Source organism: Schistocerca gregaria, chromosome 8 (genome assembly GCF_023897955.1).
Source record: "Schistocerca gregaria isolate iqSchGreg1 chromosome 8, iqSchGreg1.2, whole genome shotgun sequence".
Classification (NCBI taxonomy): domain Eukaryota; kingdom Metazoa; phylum Arthropoda; class Insecta; order Orthoptera; family Acrididae; genus Schistocerca; species Schistocerca gregaria.
Window position 1 is genome coordinate 221,548,091 of NC_064927.1, and position 21,501 is coordinate 221,569,591.

At 37.6% G+C, this 21,501-nt stretch overlaps 1 protein-coding gene across 1 annotated transcript in view; it reads right to left on the minus strand.

The window, feature by feature from the left end:
- The window catches only part of LOC126284208 (dnaJ homolog subfamily C member 10-like), a 112,282-nt gene extending 91,894 nt beyond the window's left edge, over positions 1 to 20,388 (minus strand). Inside the window, exons 1-3 of the mRNA XM_049982975.1 lie at positions 19,867 to 20,388; positions 19,625 to 19,787; positions 19,332 to 19,545 (exon numbers count right to left, since the gene is read on the minus strand). Of these exons, the coding sequence (XP_049838932.1) occupies positions 19,332 to 19,545; positions 19,625 to 19,787; positions 19,867 to 19,868 (379 nt within the window). The 5' untranslated portion in view covers positions 19,869 to 20,388. The remainder of the gene's footprint in view (positions 1 to 19,331; positions 19,546 to 19,624; positions 19,788 to 19,866) is intronic.
- Between the last annotated feature and the right edge of the window lie 1,113 nt (positions 20,389 to 21,501).

A 21,501-nucleotide genomic window follows, 5' to 3' on the forward strand; every position in this document is an offset into this window, starting at 1 on the left:
GATGAATCATGACAAGTGATGATGGCCAATCACAAGTTACATGCATATAGCCAATAAGATTCTGTTTCCTCTTGTGTTTGTTTTGTAAATAAATGTGCATTCCAGCTGTTCTTACTGCAATATAGCAATATCTAACACTGTAAGTGCAACATCTACATGTCGCACGAAAACAGCCAACACTGTAATCACACTTCAACATAATATCAGTCAATCAATCCAGAGCATTCACAACACCATAGTTGAGGTATCAGAGCCAGAAATGTTTCCAAATTACTGTGCCTCTGCTGTCACCCGCCTACTGTACAACAAGAAGGCAGAATGGTAAGACCTAGAAAACTACAGGGGAATCTCCATCCCATCAAGTGACCTGCAAGATCTTTCCCACGACACTGCTCACAAGAATGGAGGATGAACTGCACTCCTGCAAAGGGACCAAGGAGCACCCAGTATATGCAGAACAGACACTGAACTTTAAAACCATCCTCACATACTAAAAACAACCTCACCTTATGCAGCAACCTTAGTTAATTTCCAAAAGGTCTACACCTCTTAGATAGACACTCCCTCTTCCAGATACTGATCAAACTGGGCTTAGACAACTTGAGAAAGTGGCACTTGTCTGTATGGCATCCAAAGTAAAATTCAGAGGAGAACTATCAATGAACTTTGAGATCAGAACTGGTGTTAGACAGGGAGATGGCCTGTCCCCAATTCTCTTCAACTACCTGCGAAAGATGTACATGCATATACAAAGACACTTATAAATGAATTAGAATCCAGAACTGACAAAACTTGTTGGACAAAGTTATTCATGAATAGATTAAGACGGTTTAAGGAGAATTTGGATTGAGAATTGACAATAAAGACAAATTAGTAGCCAATTGCCTAACCTTCGCAGATGACATGACACTTCTGGCCCCCACTACAGAAAAAGCTACCTACCAACTTTCCTCCATCAACCACGCAGAAGCTAAAGTTTGCTTGAAGATTGTCATCAACAAGATAGAGTACATGTCAAACTTCAGAGAAACACAATGTGAGCTCACTGGGTAACACTTTAATAGAGATTAACTCCTTCAGGTCCCTCAGACAATGAATAACCCCAAAAATCAATGCAGATCTCGACATGAACAATAGATGCATCAAACTGGAGAGTGCATATGATCTCTGTAGTAACATTTAAAGCTCTAAATCCCTTTCCCTCAAAACAAAACTCTGAAACCACAGTACCATACCAAGATCTTACATAGTCTGTAAATCAGAATGCACGAATATAGTTAGAAAGGTACAAATCTGGAAAATACAAGCAAAAGACAGAAAGAATGTAAGAAAGGTCATAGGTTTTATCAAACACGATGATGTATGCAAGATCAGACACAACAAGGAACTCCACCGACCCACTGAGTGCCTTACAGTAGCAATAGGAAAAGAGGAGGTTAATTTTCTAGAGTTATATGGTCAGGATGGATAACTGAAGACTCACATCAACTATCTTCAGTTCTGTCTGTGGAGAGAAAGCGACTTATGTCAAATGGACATGACTGGTTAGGAAAGAAATTGATCAATTACTAAGTGATCACAATATTCACAACAGATCAGTGCAGAATGATCAACAGAACATCATATTCTCTCTGGTCCATAACAGAGGTAAATGTGTCCAGAGACTAGAGTGAAAGGACCCAGGATGTCTGAATACTGAGATGAGTGGCAAGCTTGCCACAATTAAGAGCTAAGTGATCTAATGCAGGCCTAAATGGAACATAACAAAAAAGAACAAAGGGTGCGAATGAAAAATGGAGTGGCCTTTGCTACATCACCAGAGTTGCACTTTAAAATAAGATGGTAAACAAAAACTACAGAGATATGTTGGAGGCTGGTTTTCTAAACATTTTGAAGTAATCTAGAATTAATGAACAAAAGATGGGGCCCTGTGATATTTAGTTCTATCACAACAATGCACATGACCAAAGAACAAACAAATGCAAGGATTTCTTTTGAAGATCTTAATCCAGACACTTCTTCCTCAACCCTGGTCTGATCTGATCTCCAGCACACTTTTAATAAAAATAAAAAAAATAAAAATAACACCCATGAGCAGTGTTCTGGAGGTGTAAAGTAACTCTTGTGCCTGCAAAGAATTTCTGAACAATTATTCCCATGGGGATACTGTGGAGTTGCCTAAGTGGTTAAATATTCTCAGTACAAAGTCTGAGTACTTTTACAACCCGTACGTCTTCTATATAATCCATAGTTTTAGATTTTGAGCTTAGCTAGTTTCCTTTTTCCTCCTGTTTTGATGGTCTTGGGTACCAATAAGGACTTTCTTGCATTCACATGTAGTGTGGGAAGAGACATCATGCCACTGGTATTTCAGAAGTGTGACATTTTGGTGTTTAAATTCAACATGACACTGGAAAATTGAGCTTTGATTCGAGAGAAAGTGATGTGTTTGAAAATACAGCATTACTTCTATTTAGAAAATATTTTGAATAAGTATTTCTGTTAGACTTTGCTAAAGCTGTAGTATTGAAAATTATTTTATTCTTTTCACTGAATGAAAGCAATTCATCATACGATGCTGGAGACAATGATGAATGTCTGTACACACAGTTTTACAGTTGGGGACATTAGTGTTTTAGAGTGCAACTACGAGATTCATCTATAAACACAATGCAAGGAAAGACCCCACAAACATTGTTCCTGTGAGTCCAGTAGGAATGTAATAATGTATTTCTAACCAAAAAATATTAGAAAACTGAAGGTAAAAATAATTCCTTGTGTATAACAAACAAGTGTGAAATGTACTGAAACTTCATTCAATACTTTGTTTCTTGACACTAACTAAAGGAGACCTAGAGGTTACGAGGATCCAAAAAATTGAATTTTCTTTTTTTTTTTCAATTTGATAACATTCGGTGTTCCTTCACATTTCTAAAAATATATACTTCATCTATAGTACCTTTTCATGTTTAAATGCATTCCAGAATGAAATTTTCACTGCAGCAGAGTGTGCACTGATATGAAACTTCCTGGAAGATTAAAACTGTGTGCCGGATTGAGACTCGAACTCGGGATCTCCACCTTTTGCGGGCAAGTGCTCTACCGCCTGAGCTACCCAAGCCAGTAAGTTTATATGCATTTCTACAGCAGATGCAGCATGTGAACACCTAGCTGTCATACTACATGAAAAACACAAAACCTTGCCTAAAATGTCTCATTATTTAATTTTGTCACCACTATTTCTAAAGCAGCTCGTTTGTGTAATAATCTTGAAAAACATATTGACTGTACTATGAGCAGAGATTTATTTCAACCCATCTTTCATTGATAAAAGTAGATTATTTTACTTATGTGTCTCGCTTGTGCTCATGTTGAAAACTACTTGTTGCGACTGTGTATTTTAACCATTTTACATTGTACAATGCCAGAAATGAAGAAGTTTAATTGCACTCATAAATTTTATGGTTATCAACACATTGCAAACAGTTATGGCTTGGTAACATGACATCGCTGTTTGGGAATATGACTGCAGTTGAACATAACCATTTCCAGACAATGATTGGTTCAATTGCACCTGGGGACTCAGTCCATTCCATGTAAACACAGCCCACCAGCCCACATCATTAAGGAGTGACCACTAGACTGCACAGTGCCTTACTGACAACTTGGGTTCCTGGCCTTTTAGGGTCTGTGCCACACTCTAACCCTATCATCAGCTCTTACCAACTGAATTCGTGATGCATTTGACCATATTATGGTTTCACAGTCATCTAGGATCCAACCAATATCATCATGAGCCCAAGAGAGACAATGCAGGTGACTTCATCTGTCAGCAAAGGCACTCTTGTCAGTCATCTGCTGCCACAGCCCACTGACACCAAATTTCACCACAGTGTTCTAATGGATACATTTGTCACACATCCCACACTGATTTCTGCAGTTATTTCATGCAGTGCTGCTTGTCTATTGGTACTGACAACCCTACACAAATGCTGCTGCTCTTGGTCATTAAGTCAAGGCCTTTGGCCACAGTGTTGTCTGTAGTTGAGAGGTAATGCTCAAATTTGGTATTCTCGTCGCATTTTTGACACTATGAATCTTGGATTCTATAATAATGCAACTAATTCCAACTATCATTCCACATTAAAAGTTTAATTCCCGTTGTGCTGCCATAATCACATCAGAAACCTTTTCACGTGAATCATTAAGTAGGCAATGCACTGCTCTTTTACACCTTATGTATGCAATACTGGTACCATTTGTATATGCGTATATTGCTATCCAATGACTTTTGTCATCTCAATGCATAGTGAAGTGAATATTTGCCTTGCTTATGGCATGCTTAGGAAGGGAAGAAAAACAGTCCAGTTATTCTGTGCCATGATGGATCTTGACCACAAACACCATCTGTCAAATTTGAGAGGTATTATAAACGTTTACATAGCGCCCCAGCAGAAGTCAGTGATCCATCTATGCAGAGTGCAGCAAAAGAACCTAGATATTTGTCAGTCTACAGATTGCTACAGTTACTTAAATTGCTTTTCTTATCAGACTGACATTTTTGCTGTTTCTTCCGATGGCTAGGCTGCAACATTCTGTGAGGTTTTCTATTTCTAGTTTGGTGAATGTGCCTTGTCCACCAATTGTTTTACCATCAGAGAGATTCTTTCCTGTCATGTTGTTGTAAAAGTTTCCTGTGTAACCTACATATGCTTTAAACATTTCATTCCATTTTTTAAATGTCTGTTTCACCATATGGTTTAGCAGCCACAACACTACTGAAACCTTTAGAGTCACCATCACCAATGTGTGACTGAATCACACACTATGTCTAGCAATTGATCTACAAAAAGTAGAGACTGCCTCCTTGTGTTCCATACCACCACTGAAATAATCAAATTTTTGTCACATTTATTTTCATTTTCCTTGTTGGCACAACCTTGGGAGTGTTTTGTCAGGCATTCGTAGTCCAGCACCTTGCCTGTGTGTACAGAGGTAAGTATGCCAATTCTATTGTGCGATGTATGGCCTCTCTTCTGCCAGGAATCGTCCAGTACAGCAAATATATCACACACTAGCCACTGGTAACAATCCACTGCACAGACTCTACCCAAAAGGAAACACTTCATGCTGTAAGTATCATAGGTGTGAAGAAATGGACAAAAACACACACATGTGCACTCCATACAAGAAAATGTTACAGTAGAACTAAAGACAGTCTACAGAGATCTTTAAGGTTCTAGATTCCTGGAAAAAAAATTTACCTGTCAAAATACAAAATCTGAATGAATGTTTCAATAATTGGAATAGGGAATGTTTGTCAAAAACTCTTTTTGTTGGCATGTCAGCTTTTCATGTTGGTGTGATGGACATCATAATATGTTTTAGTGGTGGAGTAACAAGTAAATTAAAAACAACAGTCAGACTAGACATACAAATTGGGGACAACATGAAGTGGGCTACAACAAGTGGAAGCTGGGAGAGCTGCTTAAAGTATAACAAAGGAGACCAGAATAACAAGGGAAAGAAAGAAAACTAGAAAAAAGATGATAAAGGTACTCAGTATCAACAAGATTATGGAGTTGGAATGTTTTGATGTGTTATCACTGACAGGAAAATGACATGCAAATCTTCAGCTTCAGTTTCCCATAATCAATGTTTTTGCATACTTAGGTATAATTATCTCATCCAATACTAAAGCTACAAAAATAAAAATAATAAAAATATAATGCTTGCCAACACAGTGATCTATATTAATCAACAATTTGTTGAATATTTTAAACTGGAGCCTTTCATATGTCCTTAAACTATTAGGAGGAAAAGTGGAATTTTTAAAAATCATTTTTTTAAAATAGACCGAGCGAGGTCGTGCGGTGATTAGCACACTGGATTCACATTTGGGAGGATGATGGTTCAAACTCTCTTCTGGCCATCCACATTTAGATTTTCTATTATTTGCCTAAACTGTTCCACGCAAATGACGGGATGGTTCCTTTGAAAGAGCACAGCTGATTTCCTTCCCTATCCTTGACACAATCTGATCTCATGCTCCATCTCTAATGACCTCAATGTTGACAGGACATTAAACCCAATCTTCCTTCCTTCCTCCCTTTTTAAAGTACAGAAAACAACAAATTGCTAAATATCCTGGTTTACTGTTTGCACCTAGAATAAAAATTACAAGTAATTCAGTATATAAGATAAAAATCTAAATTCATTCCACTATATACTCCAGTTTTTAAATTTTTTTCACACAGGGGTCACAACATACTATGTGGTTAAAGTTCCATTCCAGTATCTACTAAAGTTTTTGAGTTGCTAAATTTCAAAACACTAGTGAAACTACAGGCTATGAGGTACAGGTCCCCTTAAAATATTTTTCAGGGAATCCTTTTCCACAGTTACACTTCAAGATTGGTGGTGATTGTGATCACTGGAATACTAACTCTGTGATGGCATTCAATTTCTGTCCCCAAGTAATGAGACATTTACGGCATTCTCAAATAATTTCATATCTGAATTTTGCTGACAATCTTACATATTTTAAGTAAGAAAATATTGTTTCAATCTCTAATATGCAAGAAAACTACATGATTCTATATAAGAACCACATTACACAAGGTGACACAGAATAACAAAAATGTGTGAAATAAGTAGTGGCAGTCATGGGCAGGAGGCAACACTATGGGTTCTGACAGTTAGTTTCCACCATTTCAGTAATCATGGATGAGTGGAATGGACAAGAGGATGCATTAGCCATAAAAATGTATTATAAAAAAATAATAGTTTGGTAGCAGCACAGAGGGAGTTTTGACATTTTTATGATTTAGGATGTAATGAAGCTGTTCTGTCAAAACACGTGATAATATGTTGGATTAATAACTTTGAAAAGATTGGCTCTGCCCTCAAAAAGAAACCAACAGGATGGCCAAGAAGTGTGAATTCTTCAGCGAACATTGATGTTGTATGCAAGTCTGTCTTACGGAGCCCATGGCATTCAATTCATAGGCAAGTACCAGTGGTTGGAATGCACAGGAGAGTGTTCTCAGAATTCTTTATCTTGATTTAAAATTTCATCTGTACAAACTACAGATGGTGCAACAATTTAAGAGCAACAATTACTGGTTACGATTAGGATTCTGTCGAGAAATGATAACAAAAATAAACAATGACCATGAATTTCTAAACAAGTTGTGGATGTCAGATGAGGCACATTTCCATTTCACATGATATGTGAATAAACAGAACTACCGTAACTGGGCAAACAAATCCCAATGATGTTCATCAGTGCCCTTTACATGCTAGTAAAGTGACAGTATGGTGTTGTGTTTCATAACATGAGATTATCGGACTGCACTTTTTCGCAAATGAACAGGGAAACAAAATAACTGTCAATGTCGATCGTTACGTGGAGATGTTATGAACTTTCGTTACACCTGCATTGAACAACTTTCGAAACATTCAAGAAGCCTGGTTTCAACGGGACAGAACGATATCACACATTGCACAGCAATCAATGGCATATGTGCGAGAATTGTTTGGAAATCATGTGATCTCACAATTCGGTAACATTCCCTGGCCCCCTTGAGAGCCAGGTTTATCTGTTTGTGAATTTTTCTTGTGGGGCTACCTCAAGAGCAAAGTCTACACGACTTGACCAAGAACTCTGGATGAATTAAAACAGAGAATCTGGGATGCAATTCACAGTATCCAGCTGAGATGTTGCAGTGGTCAATGAGGAATCTCACTAGCAGAGTTCACAAATGCATTTGTACAGGAAACCACCTAAAGGGCGTAATTTTAAAAAAAATGATAAATGCCATCAATGTTTCATAAATGGCAAATTTGGAAGGTTTCAATTACTATCAATGCAATTACTTTCCTTCATCACTTTTAGTTTTATTGGATTGTGGAAATGTTCCCATTTTTCTGTGTCACCCTGTAGAAATATGATGAGGTGACAAAAGCCATGGAATACCTCCTAATACTGTGTCGGACCTCCTCCTGCCTGGAGTAGTGCAGCAACTTGGTGTGACATGGCCTCACCAAGTCGTTAGAAGACCCATGTTGTCTTTATAGCCAACCATAGTTGCGAAGTGTTGCTGATGCAGGATTTTGTGCAAGAACTGACCTCTCAGTTATGTCCCACAAATGTTTCATTAGTTGCCAAATCGTTTGCTTGAATTGTTCAGAATGTTCTTTAAACTAAATATGAACAAGTGTGGTCTGGTGACATGATGCATTGTTATCAATAAAAATTCCATAGTTGTTTGGGAATTTGAAGTCTTGTAATGGCTGCAAATAGTTTGCAAGTAGCAAACATAACTATTCCCTGTCAATGATCGGTTCAGTTGGCGAAGGTCCATTCCATTCTATGCAAATACAACCCACACCGGTAGGCAGCCACCGCCAGCTTCCACAGTGACTTGGTGCTACGCTTGAAACCTACCATCAGCTCTTACCAACTGAAATCGGGACTCATCTGACCAAGACACGGTTTTCCTGTCATCTAGGTTACAACTGACATGATCACAAGCCCAGGAGAGACACTGCAGACAACGTCATGCTGTTAGCAAAGGCATTCACGTTGTTCCTCTGTTGCCATACCCCATTAATGCCGAATTGCACTACACTGTCCAAGGGGATACGTTCATCGTATACCCCACATTGATTTCTGTGGTTATTCAATACAGTTTTGCTTGTCTGCTAGCACTGAAACTTGATGCAAACATCGCTGCTCTCGGTCATTAAGGGAAGGCTGTTGGCCACTGCATTTCCTGTGGTGAGAGGTAATGCTTGACATTTGATATTCTTGGCATACTCATGACACTGTGGATTTGGAATATTGAATCCCCTAACAATTTCCGAAATGGAATGTCCCGTGCATCTAGCTCCAACTATCACCACACATCAAAAGCATGCCAATTCCTGTTGTGTGGCCATAATCATGTCAGAAACCTTTTCACATCAATCACCTGGGTACAAATGATAGCGCCGCCAATGCACTGCTCTTTGGTATCTTGTGTATGCAATACTATCATTATCTATCTGCCTATCACTGTCCCATGACTTTTGTCACTTCAGTGTATGCCAATATTTTCAAGGACATTTTTAGTAACTTCATATAAAATATGACTCTCTCAAAAATAGTAATATGGACAAAATAGTGATGTGGCTAACATGGTTACTCTCTAATACTGTTTATGAAACATAATGATTTTAACAGAGGTCAGTAGTTGAAGAAAGCAAAGTAAAAATGTTAGATCATTCAAAAAACACTTTAAAGAAATGAAACTATACCACTTATCTGAATATCACTAACTCTGCCCAGTACTGAGAGTGCGAAATGTCGAATCAGGGGGAAAAAAAGAAAAGAAAAACTCTATGTTGGAGAACGACTCTACAGAAATGCTGTTGCATGTTCTACCCCATGTTCAGGGGCCATAATACAGCTTGTCTAGGCCTAAGACTCTCAACAGCTTCAGCTGTTGAGTACATGGTGACAAAGTCGTCTAGCATATTAAATGCACTGAAGTTCCCACAAAGAAGGAATGAGTATCTGTGCAATAAGTTTAGAAAGAGCCAATTCATTTACTGTATCATCCATTCAGGGTCATGTACCAGAACACACAATATACTATATGGCGCTACACTATTACAACAACTGCTTTTATGTGTGTATCAGTAGTACTACAATTTTGCCTCCTGAAGGGGTAAAAACTCTGCTTCCATATAGGCCTATTGTAATTATTGAGTGCAGGTAATATAAACCTGTGTTTTAAGCTTCCACATGCTCCTGATAACCATTTTCCTTTTCTCAACTGGAGTAGAATGTAACGCCTATAATGGGTTAGCATATGCATCACCACTCTCTTTTTTTTTTTTAAAAAAAAAAAAAAAAAAAAAGAACAGAGGCAGTGACAGTAGAGCTCACCAACCAAGTAGACAACAATGCATTCAACAATGCCTAATAGTTGTTTGTTGTTGTCTTCAGTCCTGAGACTGGTTTGATGCAGCTCTCCATGCTACTCTATCCTGTGCAAGCTTTTTCATTTCCCAGTACCTACTGCAACCTACATCCTTCTGAATCTGCTTAGTGTATTCATCTCTTGGTCTCCCTCTACGATTTTTACCCTCCACGCTGCCCTCCAATACTAAATTGGTGAACCCTTGATGCCTCAGAACATGTCCTACCAACCGATCCCTTCCTCTGGTCAAGTTGTGCCACAAACTTCTCTTCTCCCCAATCCTATTCAATACTTCCTCATTAGTACGAGATCTACCCACCTAATCTTCAACATTCTTCTGTAGCACCACATTTCAAAAGCTTCTATTCTCTTCTTGTCCAAACTATTTATCGTCCATGTTCCACTTCCGTACATGGCTACACTCCATACAAATACTTTCAGAAATGACTTACTGACACTTAAATCTATAATCGATTTTAACAAATTTCTCTTCTTCGAAAACGCTTTCCTTGCCATTGCCAGTCTACATTTTATATCCTCTCTACTTTGACCATCATCAGTTATTTTGCTCCCCAAATAGCAAAACTCCTTTACTACTTTAAGTGTCTCATTTCCTAATCTAATTCCCTCAGCACCACCCGACTTAATTCCACTACATTCTATTATTCTCGTTTTGCTTTTGTTGATGTTCATCTTATATCCTCCTTTCAAGACACTGTCCATTCTGTTCAACTGCTCTTCGAAGTCCTTTGCTGTCTCTGACAGAATTACAATGTCATCGGCGAACCTCAAAGTTTTTATTTCTCCTCCATGGATTTTAATACCTACTCCGAATTTTTCTTTTGTTTCCTTTACCGCTTGCTCAATATACAGATTGAATAACATCGGGGATAGGATACAACCCTGTCTCACTCCCTTCCCAACCACTGCTTCCCTTTCATGTTCCTTGACTCTTATAACTGCCATCTGGTTTCTGTGCAAATTGTAAATAGCCTTTCACTCCCTGTATTTTACCCCTGCCACCTTTAGAATTTGAAAGAGAGTATTCCAGTCAACATTGTCAAAAGCTTTCTCTAAGTCTACAAATGCTAGAAACGTAGGTTTGCCTTTCCTTAATCTTTCTTCTTCTAAGATAAGTCGTAAGGTCAGTATTGCCTCACGTGTTCCAGTATTTCCACGGAATCCAAAATGATCTTACCCGAGGTCGGCTTCTTCTAGTTTTTCCATTCATCTGTAAAGAATTCGTGTTAGTATTTTTCAGCTGTGGCTTATTAAACTGATTGTTTGGTAATTTTGACATCTGTCAACACCTGCTTTCTTTGGGATTGGAATTATTATATTCTTCTTGAAGTCTGAGGGTATTTCGTCTGTTTCATACATTTTGCTCACCAGATGGTACAGTTTTGTCAGGACTGGCTCTCCCAACGCCGTCAGTAGTTCCAATGGAATGCTGTCTACTCCGGGGGCCTTGTTTCGAATCAGGTCTTTCAGTGATCTGTCAAACTCTTCACGGTGTATCGTATCTCCCATTTCATCTTCATCTACATCCTCTTCCATTCCCATAACATTGTCCTCAAGTACATCGCCCTTGTATAGACCCTCTATATACTCCTTCCACCTTTCTGCTTTCCCTTCTTTGCTTAGAACTGGGTTTACATCTGAGCTCTTGATATTCATACAAGTGGATCTCTTTTCTCCAAAGGTCTCTTTAATTTTCCTGTAGGCAGTATCTATCTTACCCTAGTGAGATAAGCCTCTACATCCTTACATTTGTCCTCTAGCCATCCCTGCTTAGCCATTTTGCACTTCCTGTCGATCTCATTTTTGAGACGTTTGTATTCCTTTTTGCCTGCTTCATTTACTGCATTTTTATATTTTTTCCTTTCATCAATTAAATTCAATATTTCTTCTGTTACCCAAGGATTTCTACTAGCCCTTGTCTTTTTACCTACTTTATCCTCTGCTGCCTTCACTACTTCATCCCTCAAAGCTACCCATTCTTCTTCTACTGTATTTCTTTTCCCCATTTCTGTCAATTGTTCCCTTATGCTCTCCCTGAAACTCTGTACAACCTCTGGTTCTTTCAGTTTATCCAGATCCCATCTCCTTAAATTCCCACCTTTTTGCAGTTTCTTCAGTTTTAATCTACAGTTCATAACCAATAGATTGTGGTCAGAGTCCACATCTGCCCCTGGAAATGTCTTACAATTTAAAACTTGGTTCCTAATTCTCTGTCTTACCATTATATAATCTATCTGAAACCTGTCAGTATCTCCAGGCTTCTTCCATGTATAGAGCCTTCTTTTATGATTCTTGAACCAAGTGTTACCTATGATTCTACAAGGCGGCTTCCTCTTTCATTTCTTTGCCCCAGTCCATATTCACCTACTACGTTTCCTTCTCTCCCTTTTCCTACTACCGAATTCCAGTCACCCATGACTATTAAATTTTCGTCACTCTTCACTATCTGAGTAATTTCTTTTATTTTATTATACATTTCTTCAATTTCTTCGTCATCTGCAGAGCTAGTTGGCATATAAACTTGTACTACTGTAGTAGGTGTGGGCTTCGTATCTATCTTGGCCACAATAATGTGTTCACTATGCTGTTTGTAGTAGCTTACTCGCATTCCTATTCCTGCCACCGAACTTCACTAATTCCCACTATATCTAACTTTAACCTATCCATTTCCCTTTTTAAATTTTCTAACCTATCTGCCCGATTAAGGGATCTGACATTCCACGCTCCGATCCGTAGTACGCCAGTTTTCTTTCTCCTGATAACGGCATCCTCTTGAGTAGTCCCCGCCCGGAGATCCGAATGAGGGAATATTTTACGTCCAGAATATTTTACCCAAGAGGATGCCATCATCATCTAATCATACAGTAAAGCTGCATGCCCTCGGGAAAAATTGCGGCCGTAGTTTCCCCTTGCTTTCAGCCGTTCGCAGTACCAGCACAGCAAGGCCGTTTTGGTTATTGTTACAAGGCCAGATCAGTCAATCATCCAGACTGTTGCCCTTGCAACTACTGAAAAGGCTGCTGCCCCTCTTCAGGAACCATATGTTTGTCTGGCCCCTCAACAGATCCCCTCCGTTGTGGTTGTACCTACGGTACCTAATAGTACGCTGCACAATTGGCAACATACATCTGCAAATCACTACAGCATGAAGTCTACCGATTGCTAGAAATTAGATTTGGGCAGTCTGTTGCCAGGTTATAGTTCCCACATAGTAGTTTTCAATACCAGCTCCTCCACTCTGTTAAATGTCATCTGCACCTGATGTACATTTTCTGTAGTAGCATCACAACACTGTGGGATAACTGATCAATGTAATCACAAAGGACATGGCCAATGTCTTATCTAAAGTAAGGAGAAAGTAAGGACTTTGGATAATATACGTCAAATATCATTTTTAAAACAGTCTAGAGATTTCTCCACATAAAATAAAATGCCTGTTAGATACTTCCCACACCAGAGAGTCCATATTATAATTACCTCAAATAGGCCCACATTGTCAATAGTGGAATGATATCTCCAGAATTCACAAAATGACAACAATTAATATGTAAGGCAGATTCTGACAATGTCTCCTACAGTTTTCCCATGCATTTTATGTTGGGAACTTCACAATGGCTATTTCCAATTTACTGTCTTTTTTATAGACAGATAGGTGGATTAAAATAGCTTCCATTTGCTATTTGGGACAGAGTCCTGTTAGCCCATTTTAAGCGAAGCAGGTTGTAGGTTGTATTCCAAAAAGGAACAGCATAGACACAGAAGTGATGACACTTCCTGCAGGACCTGACCATCACTTTGCAGGACAATGCTCAAGCATGTACAGTGCAAGCTGTTACTGATTTGTTTGACTGATGGGGCTGCTAAAGTGTGATACCCCCCTACTGCACTCCCCTGACTTAAACCCTTGTAAGTACAACTCAATTTCTAAACTGAAGGAAACACTTCATGGCATTCGCTTCTGAACTGTTACAAACTCATTGAGCAATAGACCGCACCGCTCAAACTGTCAACACAACTGGCACTGCTAAGAGTATCCTACGACTTCCACATCACTGACAACTGGTTATACACAATACTGGTGGCTACTTTGAAACATGTATCTATTTTGTGCGAACTGTAAATAAATAGTTGCCATTATTAAAGTTCCAACCCTTGCAAAAAGCAATCAGGGGCAGTCTCAGCAGTCACAGTCACTACACCAGGAAGCAGCCGAGTCATTAGGAGCCATCACTATAAAGTGACAGTTCGATGATCCTGCAGTGAACTATGTGAAGACTGTACGCATTCGAGCAAGGCAACTGATTTTCCTCTAAGCATCCAGCAAAAGTTATTAGGCCTACCTTGAGTTTTCTGCCGATTAGTAAAGAACAAGTTCTATAGCTGTCTCTACAAGTAGTCAACAAGTAATAGTAGAATACACAGAGGAACAAGTGTCATCTCCTAATGTCAACGAGGGGTCTAGTTGCGTGAGTCACAACGAAGGACAATTGGTATTTTTCTGTGCCAGAATATAAGAGGAAATGAGCACTATCTCACACTTGTCTCTTGACTCTAGTATTTGACTGTGTCTCATCGGAATGAGTTGCAAGCAGAGCTCTCATCTCTGATGATAGAACTTGGGAATTGGAGTTGCGAGGAAGGACAGACTGGTAGTGTATCGAACATATGTTTGGGGTATTTTCTTACACCTGGGATTGGAAACAGTCCTAAAAATTGAAAATTTAACAATGGTCAATGGCACGAGGGTGAAGGAAGCAATGGAAACCACTGCATTAAAGACACACAATGTATATCCACACAACATGTGGCTTGAAACTTGAAGAGTATCATGATGATCTCTCTACTACCGAATGATTCCAAATTAGTCCTCCATTCAGATCTCCAGGAGGGGATGGCAAGGGGGAAATAATCATGACAAAAAGATTAAATAACGAACACAAGAGTCACATTGTACAATTTGGAGCATGAAAAGTCAGAAACCAAAGTGGTACAGAAACTAGAAAATCTGAAAATGGAAATGCACAAGCTCAATCTAAATATAGTGGCAGTCAGTGAAGTTTTAGGATTTCTGATCAGACGAATATAGGACAATATCAAAAGCAGCAGAAAATGATAGAATGGGTGTAGGACTCATCATGAATAAGAAAGTAGTGCATACCAGTTCCAACACAAATACTTCAGATGTATAAGCCTGTGTCACATGCAGAAGACGAAGAGAGAAAAAGTAGATAAGGATACTGAATGTGTATTTTGGTATGTTAAGGCAGATGAAAATCTAATAATCATGGGTGGCTGGAACACACTTCTTGGAGAAAGAACAGAAGCCAGGGTTACAAGAGAAAATGTGATAGGTGGTAGGAATCAATGAGGAGAAAGACTAATTGAGTTCTGTAATAAATGTTACCTACTAATTGCTAAAACACTGATCTAAAATCACAAAAGAATGAGGTACACTAGGAAAAGACCAGGAGATACAGGAAGATTCCAATTGAATTACATCAAGGTCAGGCACAGACTTCGAAATGGAGTATCAATGCAGACAGAAGTGAGGAACAATGAGGTGTGTGCAACATTCTCTACAGGTGTAGTTAGTGCGACAATGAGTATCACAATAGACATTTCAGTTAAACACGAATGGACACCTCTAATCAGGACAATCAATGAAGTTAGACAGACAAACATAGATGCGAGGTAGGTCACAGCTAATGTTTAGATCAGAGCCAGCAGCAGTCACATCGGTGCTTAACTACTGCTCATATGTTGTCAGTTTTTTTAATGCAGTTGGATGATTCATTGACAGAAATAATGACAGGTGAGAAGACAGGCAATGTATTTTTAGTGATGTAATTGAAACCTTTTTCTTGTTTGCTGTTTTTCAGTGTATAAGCGAGTATTACGAGAAATATTTTGTGATCATGGCAGTGAGTGCTATAAAGTGGACTGATTTAAGTGATTTAATTCTGCATAGTGATGTTGCCCATTGGCACATGTCTCATGAATTAATTATGAAAATGTATCAAATGTGGTGGTGACATGACTATGCAATCGATCTGCACGAGCACAATGAGCAAGTAGATCAATGTTTTTTAACTGAACCATGGGAGAAGGTAAATGGTTCAATGTTATTTAATAACAGAGTCACATGTTCAATATATTAATAAACATTGATCCATCTACCTTCTCCCATGATTTAACTAAAAACACAGTGATCCACCTACATTCTCCCATGATTTAATTAAAAACATTGACCCAATTACTCAGTGTCTCTGCACAGATTGACTGCGTAGCAAGGCAGAAGAGAGAAATATTTCCCTGCTTTTCCGAATATATTACGAGTTCTGATTCAGTTCTTGGTTTGCAGATACCAGTACAATTTGAGCAGCTACGACTCAAACAAGGAGCAGCTAAATTTATAACCTTCATTTACAGCAATGTTTCACCCTTTCTTCCGAATGTATTAATTTGCAACATGCCATCTGCCTGTTCCTCTTTTATTGGCAGGTAACAAACAGCTGATACACATTCTTTTGTTTCCATCATACCTCCAGCAAGTGCTGACGATATTCCTAGATGAAACACAAACGTACGTCACTGGCCATATTCCAGACTTTTACCGAAAGTCACACCAAAGAAACCGCATACAGCAAAAGAACAATAAAAGAAAGAAGAATGTTCAGTAAAAGAAGACAATACAGCAAGGTATGTCAATTAGGAATTAAATACATATGAAGTGCATGGAATCCAAGGAAAACAGAGGATTAAATATTAAAGTCAGAGTTTAACAGAGCTTTGGAAGACTTGCAATCAAATAAGGCAAAAGTCATACATGAAATTCCTTCAACATTTTAAAAATCATTGCGGAAAACGGCACACAAACAAGTATTCAAGAGTCTGTAAGTCTGAAAACATACCACCAGAAAAATATTGTCCACACCATTCTGAAAGTGGTAAAGGCATATAAGTGTGAGAACTATCAAACACTGAGCTTAATGACTCATGCCTACAGCATGCCGACAAGAATAACGTATGCAAAAAGGGAAAAGAAGACTGAGGATGACTATCACTTTGGCTTTAGAAGAGGAATTTGTGATGTCTAGCTTGATAATGGATACAATACTTATAAAAAAATTATTTGTTCATATGATCTGTTACCCATGAAAAAGTGGCTGACAATACATGATGATGCAGGACATTAAAAATTCTCGGAAACTATAGGGAAAAAAAAATACACAGCATGTGTAAGAACCAGGAAAGAATAGTAAGAATGGAAAAGCAAGAATGAAGTGCTTGCAGTAAAAGGAAGTGAGAAGACAGAGATGCAGTCTTCCAGTACTACTGTTCAATCTCTACATCTAAGTCAAAATGACAGATATAAAAGAATTTCAGAAATGGGAATAACATTCAGGGTGGAGGGATACAAATAATAAGATTTACTGATAACATTGCTATTCTCAATGAAAGTGAAAAAGAATTACAGGGCATACTGAGTGGAACAGGTAGTCGGCAGAGTATGGATTGAGGGAAAATTGGGAAAAAAAGAAAAGAAAAGGATGAAAACAACAAGAAGAAGCAAAAATAAGATTAGCAATAAACTTAACACAAAAGCTGAGGACCACAAAGTGGAAGAATTTAAGGAATTTTGCTACATCAGAAGCAAAATAACATGACAGGTAAGCAAGAGCATAAAAAGCAGTTAAGCACAGGCAAAGATGGCATTTCTGAATACAAGAAGCCTGCCAGTGTCTAAAATAGGCCTCAATTTGAGGAAGAAATTTATGAGAATTTTAATAATATAAAATACAGGTTTAAGTGTTTGTCTGGAGTGTAGCCATGTATGGAAGTGAAACATAGATGATGAAAGTTTAGACAAGAAGAGAACATAAGATTTTTTAACTGTGGTGCTACAGAAGAATGCTGAAGATTAGATGGGTAGATTGTGTAACCATTGATAAGGTACTGAACAGAACTGGGGAGACAAGAAATTTGAGGCACAAATTGAGTAAATGAAGGGATTGGTTCATAGGACACATTCTGAGACCTCAAGGGATCATCAGTTTACTACTGGGGGAAGTATGATGTGTAAAAACCATAGACTGAGCCCAAGAGATGAAAACAGTAAGCAGATCACCACCACAACAACAACAACAAACATTATTTCTGTTTTGTGTACACAAGTGGTGTACAATTTTTAGTGCATTGCTTTATTATTATTATTTATTATTATTATAAGTGACTTAATCTAATATTTATCTCTGCACTCATTAAATGTCTGTGTTTTAGAGCTCTATGATGGAAACAAGTATCTAATGCTTATCTGTTCCATATACTAACAAAATTATGCTTTTTCATTCTCAATGCACCACTGGAAATCTGTACAGATTTCTACACTTGGACTTTCCCATGTACTACTGTGTACGTGAATTTTTCGCAAAAGTTAAATACAAAATAAAGTATCATCAATCCCTTCAGTATTGCAACATATCCCTGCACAAACACTGCTGGAGATACAAATGCTGAAGTGTTACAGAAAATGGCACTGGGGCACACTGGGTTTATATTTCAAACAATAGGGTACATCATGAAAAATATAGAAAATTATAGCACAAATAGCAGTTTCATACCTATAGTACAAGAACAAGTCACTGCCTTCATCTAGACAGGAAGAATAAACATAAGACTCAAATTAGCTTCTTGTATGAAGGTGTAAAACTGTATAATAAACTGCTGCAGGAAATAAAAAAAACCGATAACGTGTACCACTTTAGGAAAAAACTTAAATTGCTTTTGCAGGAACACTGCTTTAACACTATAGGCCTAAGTGAATTCCTTGGTACAAAATGATTGTAAATAGCTTTTGTTTCACAATATTTTGATAAGGAGCAAAAATGATTGTAAATAACTTATATGTCACAATGTTTAACTACATGTAATAACAAACCGAAAAAAATATATGAATGTACACAACTGACAACATCCATACATTTTAAAATGTCCACAGATGGTTAAATAAATAAATAAATGTAAGGCAGTATAATAATTATGGACAAAGTTATTTTAACAGCAAGCACGAAAAACAAATTTTTAAAAACAAAACACCACAAACCTGTGTGGACATAACAGTTCCAATTTAATTCAAGAACTGAGTACTCTCAATATTTACAAATATGACAAATCTTATGTTGTCAGCAATAGCCATTCTCCCTATACCTCTCCAAGTCTGTTTCTTTTAAACAAAGTGTTGTTTGGTTTTGAAAGACTTATTATTATGTTTCTATGTTCCTGTCATTGAATGGACCGTTACATTGACTGAGCAAACATACTGCATTCCAAAATGTAACTCACCGAAATCGGCACTGTTCAGTGTTATAATCTGGGGGTCGTCGTCATATATGCCAAAATTATCCCGGTAATAACTCCAGGAATGATATGTTTGCTGTCCGGTTGTTTTTACACCATCTTCTCCAAATAGATCGTATTTCTTTCGGGACTCCTGGTCTTTTAGAACTTCATATGCTTTCGTGAGCTTCACAAAATTCGCATGAGCATCTGGATCGTCCTAACAGAAAAAGAAAGTTTGAAGTCACCTATAACTAATCATATTGGTATATATTTTAATGACGGTCGCTTATCCTCACCTTGTTTTTATCGGGGTGCATTTTTACAGCTAGTTTTTTAAAGGCTTTTCTTATTTCTTTGTCATTTGCGCTTTTTGTTACACCTAGAAGTTCGTAATAATCTTGTGCCAAACTACTAACCACCAACATTAAAATCAAAAACTTGGATAGTCCCAGCGTAACCCTGAAACAAATGATTGAAGTTTATTGTCACGGTACACATCACTTTAATATTTGCGAAATTAGACCTACTATGTACTTACATCGTTCAAACAGTGAGTATTCTTGATATAAATATGCGGTATATGTTGCTGTGTTCAAGCATCCACTTCTGTCAAAGTGTGGGCGGTCCACATCATCCAAGTCGTCTACCTTCTGTTAGGATCGGAGATTCATATGACAACAAAAACAGGAAACAATAATGTATGCCTCGTAAACTATGTACAAATTTTGTGCTGCGCACAGACACCGGTCTTTACAAAACAAGCTTCCTATTCATACAATTGCTGCGCTTATGGTTAAATACTCTGGTTGACAGTCGGCTGCGACATATCGCAGAGATGTTCTGTTGCTACTGTTCTACAAATCTCAGGTTCAGTGCGTCGAATGATTTTTTTCTTATTATGTACATGTGTTTTTGACTATCTGCTTTGAGTCACTGGTGAAATAAAGCATTACAGGTACAAAGAGTCTTATTTTCTAATGTTCTGTGAAGAAACTTTTAATTCACAGTGTTTCTCACTTACTTTGTAATTGCATTGTTACATTTACTCCAATCACGTTGACAAATGAAATTGTACAGTTCATTGGAGTCATTACTCGAAACAATATAGACAGTAAAAAGAAATGAATACTCAACTTTTACTTGTCACAGAATGCAATACGTCTGAAAGCAAAATGCTGTCAAACTTTTGTACAAGTTGATACGCATTATCATACACCTTATAATCGGTTGCACTATGACTATTATGTGTTTATGAGACTCCAATCAAACATTACATTACACAATAATAGCTCAGGTTTTTAAATTTCTGTCCATTGTACGTGACGATCCAGAATGTAGCGCATGTTTATCATCCTTTATCTGACGTCTTTCATAAGTAAAGAAAGCCATCAGTTATTCAATTTTCTGGGAAAATACAAAAACTGTACCAGCACGCATATTCGAACAAAGTATTATGCGTTCCCTATATATGACAGGCAAACTATCATTTATCTTCTTTCATGTCTACACAAATATTCGAAACTAGCTTATTATGCTAGAAAATATTTCAGTATTCTCATCAATGATCCTATTTTTTACATGAAAACTTGTTTAGGTACTGCCTAACTGCAATTAATCAAATAAAAGATACAGGAGCTGACTGTGATACCTATAAATTATTTATTTATTCTTTTATTTCTGGGGTCATAATAAAACCTAAAAAACAGCTATTATAGTTTGTTTCACGTTAGATTATATATTTTAGATAAATCAGTGGTATTTCGTGAAGCCCACAGAGACTGGATACCCTGATGAGCATTTAATGTAATTTAAGTAGACTGCAGTGAAACGACTTTACATTACTGTATTCCACTGCTAAATCTAATTATCAATAAAATTAAAACATACAATTTTAAAATTTTTGTGAAGAACTTCTCAAAGGAATAGAAGGCGTTACCTAAAGGAAATTCTTTAATTTACTCTTAAGCACCACTATGTTATCAACATTACCTTCAATGTGCTCTGGCTGGTTTGAAATGTAACGCCTTATTTTTCATAATATTCCAAGAAATAATTTAGCTTATCTTTCACATGACACTAAAGCTAAATCAGGTTGCTTAATTAACAGTTATGTCATTAGGTAGGGCCCATATTGGTAATTTTACCTCTTTAACACCGAAGTTTTCCACAACTC